Source organism: Denticeps clupeoides, chromosome 2, assembly GCF_900700375.1.
Source record: "Denticeps clupeoides chromosome 2, fDenClu1.1, whole genome shotgun sequence".
In the NCBI taxonomy this organism is placed as follows: domain Eukaryota; kingdom Metazoa; phylum Chordata; class Actinopteri; order Clupeiformes; family Denticipitidae; genus Denticeps; species Denticeps clupeoides.
This window is the reverse complement of record NC_041708.1, coordinates 253,023-268,592: the sequence shown is the minus strand read 5'-3', so window position 1 is coordinate 268,592 and position 15,570 is coordinate 253,023. Positions and strand designations below refer to the sequence as shown.

At 48.2% G+C, this 15,570-nt stretch overlaps 1 protein-coding gene across 4 annotated transcripts; it reads left to right on the top strand.

Annotated features, from left to right (window-relative positions):
* Positions 1 to 1,752: 1,752 nt before the first annotated feature.
* On the top strand, positions 1,753 to 14,809 carry LOC114784873 (TBC1 domain family member 12-like). 4 transcript variants are annotated; one of them, XM_028970681.1, is made up of 15 exons: positions 1,753 to 2,056; positions 2,146 to 2,254; positions 5,484 to 5,607; positions 5,818 to 5,874; positions 7,051 to 7,178; positions 9,016 to 9,098; positions 9,189 to 9,306; positions 9,671 to 9,777; positions 10,562 to 10,636; positions 10,794 to 10,882; positions 10,967 to 11,038; positions 11,119 to 11,247; positions 11,328 to 11,437; positions 12,195 to 12,453; positions 13,753 to 14,809. In XM_028970681.1, exons 1-15 carry the CDS (start codon positions 2,038 to 2,040, stop codon positions 13,765 to 13,767), a joined length of 1,494 nt encoding a protein of 497 aa, XP_028826514.1. In that variant the 5' UTR covers positions 1,753 to 2,037; the 3' UTR covers positions 13,768 to 14,809. The 4 variants fall into 4 exon arrangements, 3 of the variants coding, with proteins under 3 accessions (XP_028826514.1, XP_028826512.1, XP_028826513.1); XR_003748942.1 differs by lacking the exon at positions 13,753 to 14,809 and adding an exon at positions 11,849 to 12,123 and having other exon boundaries at positions 1,753 to 2,254; positions 12,195 to 12,253; XM_028970679.1 differs by having other exon boundaries at positions 1,753 to 2,254.
* Positions 14,810 to 15,570: the final 761 nt, after the last annotated feature.

Sequence of the window (15,570 nt, the reverse complement as noted above, 5' to 3'; positions counted from 1 at the left end):
TGTTGACAGTTGACAAGGGACAAAAAAAAGTGCATAAGAAGTTACGTCGCATAAGGTTTTGTTTTTAATTAATACAGTATATCGAAAATCAGAAAAAAAATTCAAAAGAACTAAAAATAAATAAACTCAAGTAATATAAGATAACATGAATTAATATAATATCATCCGTTCATTAAAAGGGCAACATGTACTTGGACGTTCGTTTTACACGTTTACGTCTGGGAATTACAGTTATATGATGAAACAAGTAGTGTGGGCAAATGCTTCAATACATTTACCTTTACGGCATTTGGCAGACGCCCTTATCCAGAGCGACTTACAACGTGCTTAAGTTACCATCGATGAAGAGATCAATTCCGGTTCACTTGGACCCCAACTATGAAAACATCTATTTTATTCACTCTGTTGTAGATTCTGTACACAAGTTTGACGACAAGAAAATGACAATTTAATCTAAATCTTCTCTAAAGAGGAAGGTGTTGAGCTGCCGTGTGAAGGTGCTCAGTGACTGAGCTGGAAGTTCATTCCACCACCGAGGGGCCAAGACGGAGAAGAGTCTAGATGAGTGTCTTCCTCGTACCTTCAGAGATGGAGGGACCAGGCGAGCAGTACTGGAGGCTCGGAGTATACGAGGTGCAGTGCGAGGTGTAATAAGGGCTGTGAGGTAGGATGGTGCTACTCCATGTTTGGCTTTGTAGGCCAGCATCAGTATTTTGAACCTGATGGTGCAGCTACTGGGAGCCAGTGGAGGGAACGTAGAAGAGGGGCGGTGTGGAGAACTTGGGAAGGTTGAAGATCAGTCGTGCTGCTGCATTTTGTAGTAGTTGTAGAGGTCGGATGGTACATAGTGGTAGACCAGCTAGAAGGGAGACCAGGGAATACACCAGGGACTGATTACGGACCGGGCCAGCGGGGCCGCTGCCCAGGGGCCCGTGGGGCCCCTAGCCCAAAACAATTTGCAACGCCAACAGTTTTTTCACATTGGAGAACTTGCAATGCGTAAATCATGGGGAGAGTCCTCTCTTTTCCCCTGGTAATAACCATCCTGCTGAATAGAAATGGGATGATTAGCAAAAGTGCTTTGATTTAGAGCATGAATTGTATGTTTGTTACGGTACGATCTGGTTGTGCTACGTTGCTACCTGTCTCTATAACCAGAGATGGGGAACCTGGTGCTAACATTAACTTGAGGTAATGGCATTAGGCTGTACTGGTTATAATTTGAGATCCAACTTACTGTATCAACTTAAGCCACCTTCTTTTCACTTTTTCCGAGGTAAAAAGCGGCAAAATATTTTGTCAACGTCATTCTGCTTGTACACCGCACTAGTTTGGACCCACAAGTGGCACGGTGACGTAGCAACTAGCCATCCCAGACAATGCTGGTGTTTTTTGGGTTTTTTTTGAGGGGGAGGACTATCGAACGTTTTGCCCAGGGGCCACATGTCCCATAATCCGTCCCTGCAATACACATGTAATTAAAAAGATCATTTTAAAAGATAGTGTCATTTTTAATCCATTGCGGGGATGCGGGCCAAGTTATAAACCTTGCTGACCGGTGAGAATCTATCTCGGCTTTGCCAATTGAAATAATTTAATTCACTATTGATCGTGAGTCGTGACGCGTCCGTCTTCGCCGGCCAATCAGAGTCGAGCTCGTTTAAATATTCATGAGCTCATTGAAATATTCATATAAGGGCGAAGACGCGGGAAATTCTACATTTTTACTCACTTATCGTGGCGTCTGGTTGGGATGGCTGATGGTCGGACTCCGGATTGTCACCTCGTGCGGTTCGGGGACCAGCAGGTGTCACCGCAGCTCCTCCTCCTCCGGCGTGACGTCACCGGAATCTGGACATGGCAGCGGGGACGCGGCGCCGGTCCCGCAGCCCGTAGAGTCCAGCTCGCCGCCGCCGCGTCGCGGTGCGCGTTACAGGCCGGAGACATGATGGCGGCCCCGGCGTGAGATGGAGGAGGCCGAGGAGGCCGGGAACGGCGCGCCCGCCGACGGGAACGACGTGAACGCGGAAACCGGCGATGGCGCAGCGCTGCCGAACGGGGACGCGGGGGCCCTCCGGGCCGTCGGGACCCTGCCCCGCTTCCGGAGCTGCGACTCCTCGCCGCTGAGCCCGCAGAGCAACGGCCCGGAGGACCCCGGCGACCCCGGCCTGCGCCCCCGGAACACCTTCGAGGTCAACCGGCGCCAGAGCGCCCCCGACCACGTCCCGTCCGGGGACAAGAAGCTCTTCACCAGGTCATTACCGCGCCATAAACACCCGATATGACGGTCATTACGTCTCCGTGATACGTGATACGTGATACGTGGGTCGGAGCTCCATCGCAGGTCTAATTACGCAAATCACGCATAACGGCTCCTGTAAAGCGACACATTTACAGCGTTTACCAGACCCCCTTACCCACATTTACAGCGTTTACCAGACCCCCTTACCCACATTTACCTTTACAGCGTTTACCAGACCCCCTTACCCACATTTACCTTTACAGCGTTTACCAGACCTCCTTACCCACATTTACAGCGTTTACCAGACCCCCTTACCCACATTTACCTTTACAGCGTTTACCAGACCCCCCTTACCCACATTTACCTTTACAGCGTTTACCAGACCTCCTTACCCACATTTACCTTTACAGCGTTTACCAGACCCCCTTACCCACATTTACAGCGTTTACCAGACCTCCTTACCCACATTTACCTTTACAGCGTTTACCAGACCCCCTTACCCACATTTACAGCGTTTACCAGACCCCCTTACCAACATTTACCTTTACAGCGTTTACCAGACCCCCTTACCCACATTTACCTTTACAGCGTTTACCAGACCCCCTTACCCACATTTACCTTTACAGCGTTTACCAGACCCCCTTACCCACATTTACAGCGTTTACCAGACCTCCTTACCCACATTTACCTTTACAGCGTTTACCAGACCTCCTTACCCACATTTACAGCGTTTACCAGACCTCCTTACCCACATTTACAGCGTTTACCAGACCTCCTTACCCACATTTACAGCGTTTACCAGACCTCCTTACCCACATTTACAGCGTTTACCAGACCCCCTTACCCACATTTACAGCGTTTACCAGACCCCCTTACCCACATTTACAGCGTTTACCAGACCCCCTTACCCACATTTACCTTTACAGCGTTTACCAGACCTCCTTACCCACATTTACCTTTACAGCGTTTACCAGACCCCCTTACCCACATTTACAGCGTTTACCAGACCTCCTTACCCACATTTACAGCGTTTACCAGACCTCCTTACCCACATTTACAGCGTTTACCAGACCTCCTTACCCACATTTACCTTTACAGCGTTTACCAGACCCCCTTACCCACATTTACAGCGTTTACCAGACCCCCCTTACCCACATTTACAGCGTTTACCAGACCCCCTTACCCACATTTACCTTTACAGCGTTTACCAGACCTCCTTACCCACATTTACCTTTACAGCGTTTACCAGACCCCCTTACCCACATTTACCTTTACAGCGTTTACCAGACCCCCTTACCCACATTTACCTTTACAGCGTTTACCAGACCCCCTTACCCACATTTACCTTTACAGCGTTACCAGACCTCCTTACCCACATTTACAGCGTTTACCAGACCTCCTTACCCACATTTACAGCGTTTACCAGACCCCCTTACCCACATTTACCTTTACAGCGTTTACCAGACCCCCTTACCCACATTTACAGCGTTTACCAGACCCCCTTACCCACATTTACAGCGTTTACCAGACCTCCTTACCCACATTTACCTTTACAGCGTTTACCAGACCCCCTTACCCACATTTACCTTTACAGCGTTTACCAGACCCCCTTACCCACATTTACAGCGTTTACCAGACCCCCTTACCCACATTTACCTTTACAGCGTTTACCAGACCCCCTTACCCACATTTACAGCGTTTACCAGACCCCCTTACCCACATTTACCTTTACAGCGTTTACCAGACCCCCTTACCCACATTTACAGCGTTTACCAGACCTCCTTACCCACATTTACAGCGTTTACCAGACCTCCTTACCCACATTTACAGCGTTTACCAGACCTCCTTACCCACATTTACAGCGTTACCAGACCCCCTTACCCACCATTTACAGCGTTTACCAGACCCCTTACCCACATTTACAGCGTTTACCAGACCCCCTTACCCACATTTACCTTTACAGCGTTTACCAGACCTCCTTACCCACATTTACCTTTACAGCGTTTACCAGACCCCCTTACCCACATTTACCTTTACAGCGTTTACCAGACCTCCTTACCCACATTTACAGCGTTTACCAGACCCCCTTACCCACATTTACAGCGTTTACCAGACCCCCTTACCCACATTTACAGCGTTTACCAGACCCCCTTACCCACATTTACAGCGTTTACCAGACCTCCTTACCCACATTTACCTTTACAGTGTTTACCAGACCCCCTTACCCACATTTACCTTTACAGCGTTTACCAGACCTCCTTACCCACATTTACCTTTACAGCGTTTACCAGACCCCCTTACCCACATTTACCTTTACAGCGTTTACCAGACCTCCTTACCCACATTTACAGCGTTTACCAGACCCCCTTACCCACATTTACCTTTACAGCGTTTACCAGACCCCCTTACCCACCTTTACAGCGTTTACCAGACCCCCTTACCCACATTTACAGCGTTTACCAGACCTCCTTACCCACATTTACCTTTACAGTGTTTACCAGACCCCCTTACCCACATTTACCTTTACAGCGTTTACCAGACCTCCTTACCCACATTTACCTTTACAGCGTTTACCAGACCCCCTTACCCACATTTACAGCGTTTACCAGACCCCCTTACCAACATTTACCTTTACGGCGTTTACCAGACCCCCTTACCCACATTTACAGCGTTTACCAGACCCCCTTACCAACATTTACCTTTACGGCGTTTACCAGACCCCCTTACCAACATTTACCTTTACGGCGTTTACCAGACCCCCTTACCCACATTTACCTTTACAGCGTTTACCAGACCCCCTTACCCACATTTACCTTTACAGCGTTTACCAGACCCCCTTACCCACATTTACAGCGTTTACCAGACCTCCTTACCCACATTTACCTTTACAGCGTTTACCAGACCTCCTTACCCACATTTACAGCGTTTACCAGACCCCCCTTACCCACATTTACAGCGTTTACCAGACCTCCTTACCCACATTTACAGTATTTACCATACCTCCTTACCCACATTTACAGCGTTTACCAGACCCTCTTATCCAGAGCGACATACAGTCAGTAGTGACAGGGACAGTCCCCCCCTGGAGACACTCAGGGTTAAGTGTCCTGCTCAGGGACACGATGGTAGTAAGTGGGGTTTGAACCTGGGTCTTCTGGTTCGTGGGCGAGTGTGTTACCTGTATGGTGGTGAGACTGGTTACAGGACGTGAGACTGATCTCCGGTGTTGTCGGTCCCCCAGGGGCCTGTTTTCCAAGAGGCAGGCGGAGGCCGGGCCGCCGTCCCAGAGCGCGCCGGGGTGGAAGCTGTTCGGGAAGGTTCCGCTGAGAGAGGGCGGCCAGAAGGACTCCAGAACCATCCAGCAGGTCGGTGCATGAGGTGAAGGTCCGAACTGACTGGTTCCGCGCCGCTGCCAGCTCGCGCAGATCCGGTTCAAAATAAACGTTTTATTTCTCGCTTTCGTCAGCGGTTATTGCAAAGTTCTTTCTTTCTTTCTTTCCTTTTTAACCCCCTTTTTTCCAGGACGAGCGAGGAACTCGACAGAAGAACTTTAACCCGTTTTCTTCTCTCGTTAGGACCGTAATCCGGGAAACTTTACGTCCGTTTCCACGCCTAACCTCTTAGGCACTGGGGTACGGCGCTCGCTTTCTTCTCTCTCTGCATGGAGCGACATAAGCCTGTCACCGCCACCGAGCCATCACACGCTCACGCCCAGAGACAGGAAGTAGGGCCCAATCTCGCCATCGGTGAAGTAAAGGTGACGAGATCGTGGTTGTCAGGCGCGTGACGCGGTCACCCTCGGGGAGCGGTGTGTGGGGACGGCGCGGGATTCGATCCGGCAACCTTCTGATTACCGAGCCGCTTCCTTAACCGCCAGGCCACCGCCGCCCCAGAGAACGTAGTCGGCAGGATTCGAACCTGCGCCGGGGACGCCCGCCGTAAAGAAAGCAGGCGCAGACGCGTCGAAATATCAGAAATAAGCGTCGTGCAATGAAGGACCACTAGATGGCGCCGGGGAATTTCCGCACTACCTTAATGGAATAATAGTCTGTGTTTAATTAACGGTTACAGCAGAGTAATTCAATAATTTGCTGATCACAAATAAATGAGGTGTTTTTTTTTTTTTTTTTTTTGGTTGTATATGGAGACAGGGACAGTCCCCCCCTGGAGACACTCAGGGTTAAGTGTCTTGCTCAGGGACACGATGGTAGTAAGTGGGGTTTGAACCTGGGTCTTCTGGTTCACAGGCGAGTGTGTTACCCGCCAGGCTACTAAACCATCACTAAAATACGATTACGAACGTTCATATAGTCGTCCATCAATTCAAATATCGTTTTTTCTTTTTTTATTCTTAATAAACCTTTTTAAAATGTTCTTTATTCGCCAATTTAAATATGGCTGTTCCAGAATAACACATCGCTGGGCTTCCTCAGGACTCCGCCCATCTCCACGCTCAACAACTAACCCCACCCCACGCCGCGCTAGCAACCGAAGCGGCTGCATGTGCTTCACGTTGCCGGGGCGACGGGGTCCCGGTGTGGAAGGCCACACCGACGCCACGTGCCGCCTCCGACCCCCGACCCCACACCCTCTCCATCCGGTCGTTTCCGGACCGGCCTGCATTCTCCTGCTCGCTCCATATTTATGTTTTTTTTTTTGCTCTTTTTAAGCAGCACTTTTGCATAATTATAAATCTGCATGCGTGGAATATGCAAAAAGCAGCTTTGTGCCCCCCCCACCCCCCCGTGTGGATCGTGCGTGCCCGCCGGCGTCCTGCGACTCCCCTCTTCCTGTCTCTCTCCGTCCAGGAGTACGAGGCGCGGACGGGGAAGCTGTCCCCGACGGCCGTCCCTGACGGCTGTCCCCACGGCCGCCGGAAGAACCTGGAGTTCCAGCCGCTGTCCACCACAGCGCTGATCTTGGAGGACCGGCCGGCGTGAGTCCGTACTTTACTCACGTTTATTAGGTGACGGTGAAACGGGGCGTGTCTTTCATTCCGGTTCCTTTACGAGGTGGGAACAGGGACCTGAAGCGCTAATATGAGCAGAATCCATTTACATTTCCAGCATTTACCGGACGTCCTTATCCAGAGCGACTTAGTCAGCAGTTACAGGGACAGTCCCCCCCTGGAGACACTCAGGGTTAAGTGTCTTGCTCAGGGACACGATGGTAGTAAGTGGGATTCGAACCCGGGTCTTCTGGTTCATAGTCGAGTGTGTTACTCACTAGGCTACTACCACCCTATAATCCAGATCAATTATATTAGATTCAAACGTTATTAGTTATAGGATTTCATTTCGAATAAAGGAAAATATTAACAAACTGGCAACATTTTCTACAGCGTGATTTATACAGAATCGTCCCGGTAGGAGATGAAACGTTTCCCGGGCGGAAGTATGTGCAGGGAATGTATGTGCGGTGAAGGCCGGTATTTGCACGTCTGGGGCCTGGTGTCTGCAGGAACAATGCGTGAGTGAAGCAGCGTCTCCTGCCCTGCCGATTGATTCATGGATAAGATAAGATGAAGATTTATTGTCATTTTCACTCTTCAAGGAACGACGAAAGGCACTTAAATAGTCCACTTAATATATACAAATTACACTGGTATCTGTACAAAGAATTCAACTTCAGCAACGCTGCAGGGTCTGTTAAGGTTTACATAATGTATAGTTTTATATATAATGACCAGATTCACACCAAAACGGTCTGTCGTGACAGAAGTGAAAGGAAACAAGCCGCATCACGGTGACGGCAGGAATGTTCACGCTCAGTAAAATGTGTCCCATTTTGTCCTCGTGGGAGGACCTGTTTTTTTTTTTTTTTTTTTTCACGTTCGGTAACGCTGCAGGGTGAATTAGTGTAAATATTAATAAGTAAATATCAGTTTTTTCCCATTGCAAGGTAAATATTGGAAGCTTTTCTGGATGACCTGCTCTTGGTGTAGCCAGAAGGCGGAGCTAAAACCCCTGTAAGATTATGGATTTTGCGACTGGTTTTGTTTTTGACGTCCTCATGGCACATGAGGTCACTGAGGAACGATCCGGTTCTTCAGACGTGTTCTAACGTTCCGTAACAAACGGTTCCTCCCACGAGGACAAAATGGGACACATTTTACTGAGCGGGAACGCTTCTCCGGGTCCTGGTGCTACATGTAACGTTTAAACAATGTTACGCAGTGACATAGCGTGACCACGTGTGACATTGAAATAAAGTGAAATAAATACAGAAGGCTGCTGTAATAGATAATATATTTTAAATATAGACCAGGTCGTGTGTGTGTGTGAGTGTGTGAGTGTCAGTCCAGAGAGGAATGTCCCCAGTGTCTCCAGGTGTCTGATGGCCTGTAGTAAGAACCTGGGGCCGCGAGGGCCCGAATGCTTCGGGACGGTAAGAGGCTGGAGAGTCCTTCACAACGCAGAATATCGAGTTGAATGTCCCAGCCCGTCTGGACGTCTGCTCTGTGTCACGAAGGGGCGTGCCGAGCGATAGAGTTTCAGCGCGCAGCCTCAAGGGCCCGTTCCTCATGAACTATGCATGGATTCCGGGGTCCGGGCGCTCGCTTTCCGCTCCGACGCGACTCGTAAATTAAAACGGACCCGTAATCTGCTCGCGTTCCGCTGCTGGACCACAGAAGTCATAAATAAACGAATATCTTCCTTTCTGACCTGAAGCATGTAGGAACTGTAGATTAATTTCCTCGTTTTAATCATCATGTCGTGTTTTTAACAGTTGGGCTCTTTCAAACGCCACCTTTCACACGTTCTTCTCCTCAGAAACCTTCCAGCCAAGTCTTCAGAGGAGGCACAGCGCCACCGGCAGGAGTACGACGAAATGGTGGCAGAGGCCAAAAAAAGGGGTGTGTGTGGAGCAGCTGAAACCGCGGCGCGTCATCAGCCGGTAGAAACGTCCCGAACGCGCCCTCAACTCTCCCGACTTGGTTCCACAGAGCTGAAGGACGCCCGGCGGAAGGTGAAGCAGATGAAGGAGAGGTTCCGGCAGGAGGACATCATTGCCAACACCATGGTGGTCTGGAACACGGAGATCCTGCCCAACTGGGAGAGCATGTGAGGAACCCGCGATCCATGTCTCCCAGCTCTGGAATAACGCGTCATAGTGGCTGCTCTGTTCGATTCGGTCACAATTATCGATTAATCATGTCATAGCGGCTGCTCGATTCGGTCACGATTATCGTGCTTTCCACCAGTGAGACGAGAGTTAAGGCCTCGTTCACACAGACGGCTGAGCCGGGTGTTTTTCTGCCGTTCGTGGCGTCACCGTTTGTCACAGCGTCCACACGGCCGTCCAGCGCCACCAACTTATTCTTCTCGTTGAAATCAGTTGATATAATCGATATAGAATGTTCTGCGCTGCATTTATGAAGATTATATTACTCATTAAATTGAGCGTCCGTCTGTGCTTTGCTGACAGGCGTAACACCCGGCGGGCAAGAGACCTGTGGTGGCAGGGACTGCCCCCCAACGTCAGGGGCCGGGTGTGGAGCCTGGCGGTCGGGAACGAGCTCAACATCACTCCAGGTGACTTCACTTCAACATGCTTCACGTTTGTAGCCTGTAGACCAGAAGAGTCCCAGGTTCAAATCCGTCTTCCTACCGTCATGTCCCTGAGCAGGACCCCAGGGGGGGACTGTCCCTGTCACTACTGACTATAAGGCGCTGTGGAAAAGGCCGTCTGGTAAATTCCGTAAATGTATTCTGAGGTCAGTACATTTACATTTATGGCATTTACCAGATGCTCTTATCCAGAGCGCCTTAGTCAGTAGTGACAGGGACAGCCCCCCCCCAGGGACACTCAGGGTTAAGTGTCCTGCTCAGGGACACGATGGTAGTAAGTGGGGTTTGAACCTGGGACTTCTGGTTCATGGCAAGTGTGTTACCCACTAGGCTACTAGCACCCCACTCCCTGTCCCTGTCCCTGTCCTACTGACTGTAAGGCGTCTGGTAAACGCTGTAAATGTATTCGGAGGTCTGTTGGAAATCCTAAACTTTTTTTAGGATTGGGAAGATTTTATTGAATAAAAAAGCTGCTTCCCAGGTGTAGATGTGAAAGATCTGAAGTTAACGTTTGTTAGGAGGCTGCAGATGGGGAGGAACCAGGCCTTTGTTGGGGTAGCGAAATAGCGCCCCCTACCATCTGGGCATATCATACACATCACACCTTATACAACAAAAATAAAAAGTAGAAGGAAATCGTTGAAGTTCTCAGGTTTGAACTCGCCATCACCAGTTGTCCTCACGTACTGATGGAAATGAAGCGGAAATGTTCGGCTCTTTGAACTTATGTTCCCCCGTTTTCCTGCAGAACTCTACGAAATCTTCCTCTCCCGAGCCAAGGAGCGGTGGAAGAGCTTCAGCGAGACGGGATCCGAGGCGGAGAGTACGTCTGAGCGAGTGTCTCAAGCTCGTCCCAACGTCACCTTCAGACAAGATGTCTTAATTAAACGCGTCCCTGTTCCCATTTCTGTTCAAGCTTCGTCCACACAGGTCATTGATACTCGTCGGAAGTATTTTTGAAACGTATTTCTTTATTTCAGTGGCTTCGCTTGCAGACAGGGAGTCCAGCCTGGATCTCATCAAGCTGGACATCGCTCGAACGTTCCCCTCGCTTTTCATCTTCCAGAAGGTAGAACGTTCATCATGTCCGAGTCGCGATGCATCGTTACACCCATAATCGCTTGAGTTGAATGAACGTTCTCTCTGCCAACAGGGTGGTCCATACCATGATCTCCTGCACAGCGTTCTGGGGGCCTACACCTGCTACAGGCCGGACGTGGGATATGTGAGTATCTCAGCGTGCGTTAGAAACTGCTCTGACTTCTACACCACTTCCACTTTGACGCTAGGACCTCCTGCGTTCAGGTCCAGGGCATGTCTTTCATTGCCGCTGTGCTGATCCTGAACCTGGAGGAGGCCGATGCCTTCATCGCCTTTGCCAACCTCCTCAACAAGCCATGTCAGATGGCGTTCTTCAGGGTGGACCATGAGCTGGTGAGGTTCCTGCTGGGGACCCTTGCTTCGTCGTTCTCATGCCATGGCAGAGGAGACGCTGACGTTCCTTCCCTCCACAGATGCTGAAATACTTTGCCGCTTTTGAAGCGTTCTTCGAGGAGAACCTCCCCAGGCTGTGCGAGCACTTTAGGGGCTACAGCCTCACCCCTGACCTCTATCTGATCGACTGGTGAGTTGTTCCTTCTCAACATTCTTCCAGTTGTTCGTGGAGGAAGACGTCCAGCCTTCACGAAGACTGAATTACGGGTTCAAAATGCTGAACTTTTCCATCCAATCAGTCGGGTTTATACTGACAACAATGATCCTGTGCAGTAGACGTATATCGCAGAGGATTACCGCGTGTAGGGGACATTTACCAAGACCCTCTTATCCAGAGCGACTTACAATCAGTAGTGACAGGGACAGTCCCCCCCTGGAGACACTGAGGGTTAAGTGTCCTGCTCAGGGACACGATGGTAGTAAGTGGGGTTTGAACCTGGGTCTTCTGGTTCGTAGGCGAGTGTGTTAACCACTAGGCTACTACCACCCCTGATGCTCCGATGTTGACGTTAGACTTTACTTCCGTTCGACTTTCCCTCAGGTCACTTCCACCACGCCCGTCACGACCTGCAGCCGTCCAGCACACGAGAACGCGTTATGGTTTCTAAAAAAGCGCGTCGTTGTTCTCCAGCCTCGTCTTCTCAGCGTAGTGAGGACTTCTTACAGCTGCTACATCACAACCACCAATGTGTCCTCTGCCGTTGTTGGAGGTCGGGCTAATACAGCAAACCAAAAAAGGAGAACTTCACTCGGGAAAATCACCGGGAACACCGTCTCCGTGTTGACGCAGGGCCAGATTGGATGGAAATTTTCCAGGTTTAGAGAAGAACGTTTTTGTGTGGACGGGGCCTTAAACTCGAGAGTGAAGCTCATGTTTGTTGGTTTAGGATCTTCACGCTCTACAGTAAGTCTCTGCCGTTAGACGTGGCTTGTCGGGTGTGGGACGTCTTCTGTCGGGACGGCGAAGAGTTCCTGTTCCGCACCGGCCTGGGCATCCTGAGGCTGTACGAAGACGTCCTGCTGCAGATGGACTTCATCCACATCGCCCAGTTCCTCACCCGTCTGCCTGAGGACATGGCCTCCGAGAACCTCTTCTCCTGCATCTCCTCCACGCAGATGGTCAGCGGCAACAGGAAGTGGACCCAGGTCCGTAGAGCAGTCGCGCTGGCGCTGTAAATAGTCCCATTTCTGGTCTATAGTACCTATCCTTTCCATTCTACGATATTTGTTTCATGAACGGTTCATTTTTAATAAAACGTTGATTTGATTCTCAGTCCTTGGCCGCCAGGAGATCTGACATGAGTTCACGCCAAGGCGCCAAATTCAGGTGGAGGGCAGGAAGTGGAAAAGTGAGGATCTGATGCCCATGTTTTGTGTAGTTTACGCTGCTTTAGCCAAGAAAAGGAGAAGAAAAAGTTACAACTCTCAGTCAAAGAAAAAAAGTCAAAAAGTTGTGGCAAAAAATCGGTATAAATTGCTGTTTTTTTTTTTTGTTCTTTCTACGTTAGTTGGTTTGGTTTTCTTTTCCACAAATCGAAGGTCTGTTTTGTGCCGTGAGAGCGAAGTCACAGAGTTACAAACGCGAGCATTCAGCTCATATACACAGTTATCACATTTAGTACATTTTACACAATACTCGCTATTGGAGGCCGAATGCAGGTTACTTTAAGTGGAATAATTAAGACTAATAAGACAGCTGGAGAAGGAGAGACGAGATGTCTCTCGAATGCTTGTTTAATTTTTTATATGGACATACATTTGACATCTTGTAATGTTATGGTGCGATTCTGAGTAAACAGTTAAAAAAAAGTGGACCGGATGTGTCGAGCTAAACTCCAACTGAAACACACTAAGCTAAATATCTGCCATTACGGTTGACAATTTATGTATATAGATCATTTATAAACATATCGTAACCACGTGACAGAAACCCACCTATTATCACGAGAGGGATGCGACGATGCTGAGGAGGTGAAACGGGGACTAGTGCGTGGTCAGAGAAGGCCGGCCTTTTAAAAGGCTGTACTTGTTTACAGCTACAGCTCTAAATGATGGATTATTACAGATACTCTGATAAATTAACATGTATATTTACAGCATTTATCCGGTGCGCGTTGCAATCAGTAGTTACGAGGACCATCCTCCTGGAGACACGCGGGGTTAAGTGAACCTGTGAACCTACCACTCTCGATGTCCCATCTGGAGCTCTCGATGGATATCTAAGCTTGACGTAGAAGTGCTCATCTATTAATATATGGCCTATTTGTGGAATTTTCAGAATAAAATTGCGAAATAAAAGACCATCAGGACAGCCGCTTGTTGCAGACACCGTTCTTCTATTACCTCAACATGAGTTCCTCCCTGCCAGCAGGGGGCAGCGCTTTTTCTGTTTGCAATTTGACAAATCATGTTGTCTTTTTTTTTTTTTTTTTTTTATCTCTCCAGGTTTTTAATTCCTAACGAAGATATGGGATGTCCTAAAGCATCCGGTGGCTTTGGAGAATGGAGGTCCCCTGAACACTTGAATCCTGTGAAATCAGTATTATTTACGTGGGATGAGGTATTTTATGGCTGTTATTTATTCTGTAGAAGACTGACTCCACAAGATGTTTTTGGTGCCTGATCCTGTCTCCCGCAACATCAGGGACCATCTCTGTGGACCACTGAAGACAAAATATGCAAAAAAAAACACTAGAAGATGCTCAGATACAGGTGCTTTACAAGTTTCATTTTAAGAGATTCTTTTCACTCATGTGAGATTTATAGACTGGCGATTCGGGCCCTGGTCTGGACTGGTTCTGGACTTCTTCGTGGCTGCAGACCCATGTCTGCATATGAGGGAGAATCTACCATAAACTGGCAACGTTGGGATATTGTCGAATTATTATGTTTTAGTCGATAATTTGAAATGTATTCAAAATGATCAGTTCTCCTCTGAGAAAGAAAAGGTACGATGTGTGAAACACTTTCGTAAAAAGAAATGATCACCCGTTGCATGTCGGGATTTTAAATTGAATTGGTTTTTGTAAGCGTCCCTGCAAGTTTAACCATGAAACCGGTGCAATTGGGAGCAATAAGCAGGTTCGTGCCGATGCAGACCTTTGTTGAGCGGAATTCGCTGGTTTTTATTGTTGTTGTTCTAGCCCATGGGGTTATGATTATGGTGAATGTTACGACATTAATGGGAAAGCGTGTGACTGATTTCTATTTAAACAGTTTGTCTGGCTATTCTGTGTGTTAAAGGGTTTGTACCACCAACAACTTTGAAATTCTAATAGTCTTATTTTCAGATTTTGTTGATCAAGAATGATTTGGTTGTATAATTCATATTAATTTTGAATGGGACATTTTACCGTGCGTGTTCTTTTTCTACTGTTTCTCTCTCTCTCTCTCTCTCTCTCTATTGCTCTCTCCATTGTAAAGGGCCAGATGTAAATAGGAGGTTTCCTCTTTTTAAAAGACCACTAGTCGGAACGTATGTAAATAAATGATGGGAATTTCACACTTTTGTTTGTCTGTTTTTCATTGAATAGATGTATAAAAAATTATTTGCTAATATTCATCCATGTGATGAGGGCGCGGTGAATGTCTACAGTCTGAATATACAGAACTGGAATAACTTTGCAGGAAGCAAGACTGTAAACATGGTACAGTGTGCTGTTTGGCTGATTTTAGCCATTAGGGGGGTGTATTGCACTGGATGAATTGGTACATGTGTATTTTTATAAGGGCCTGCAGTTTAGTTGACTAGGCATGGTTCTTACTGCAGCCAAAACCCCTCCCAGCATAACCAAAACCCCTTCCGGCACAACATAAACCCCTCCCATCAAAACATAAACCCCTCCTACCAGAACACAACTCTTAGTACATTTACAGCATTTACATTTACAGCATTTATCAGACGCCCATATCCAGAGCGACTTACAATCAATAGTTACAGGGACAGTCTCCCTGGAGCAACTTCGGGTTAAGTGTCTTAGTACAAACAAAACTCCCCCTATCACAACCCTGACCCCTCCCAGTATTACCAAGCCCCTCCCATCAAAATCCAGTGCAGTCAGACCTTCAGCTGGAAAATGTCCTTCAGAAAGAGGAAAATAGTGAATAAAAGAGGAGAATCGTGCATCTCACAAGAATGATCCCTTGCTCTGACACACTGCTAGACAGAAAATATGAAGTGACATGCATGGATGGTGCTATTTCTCACTATCAAATGTTTGATGAATTCCAAACTCATTTTTAACCACATCACAAAAAATCCTG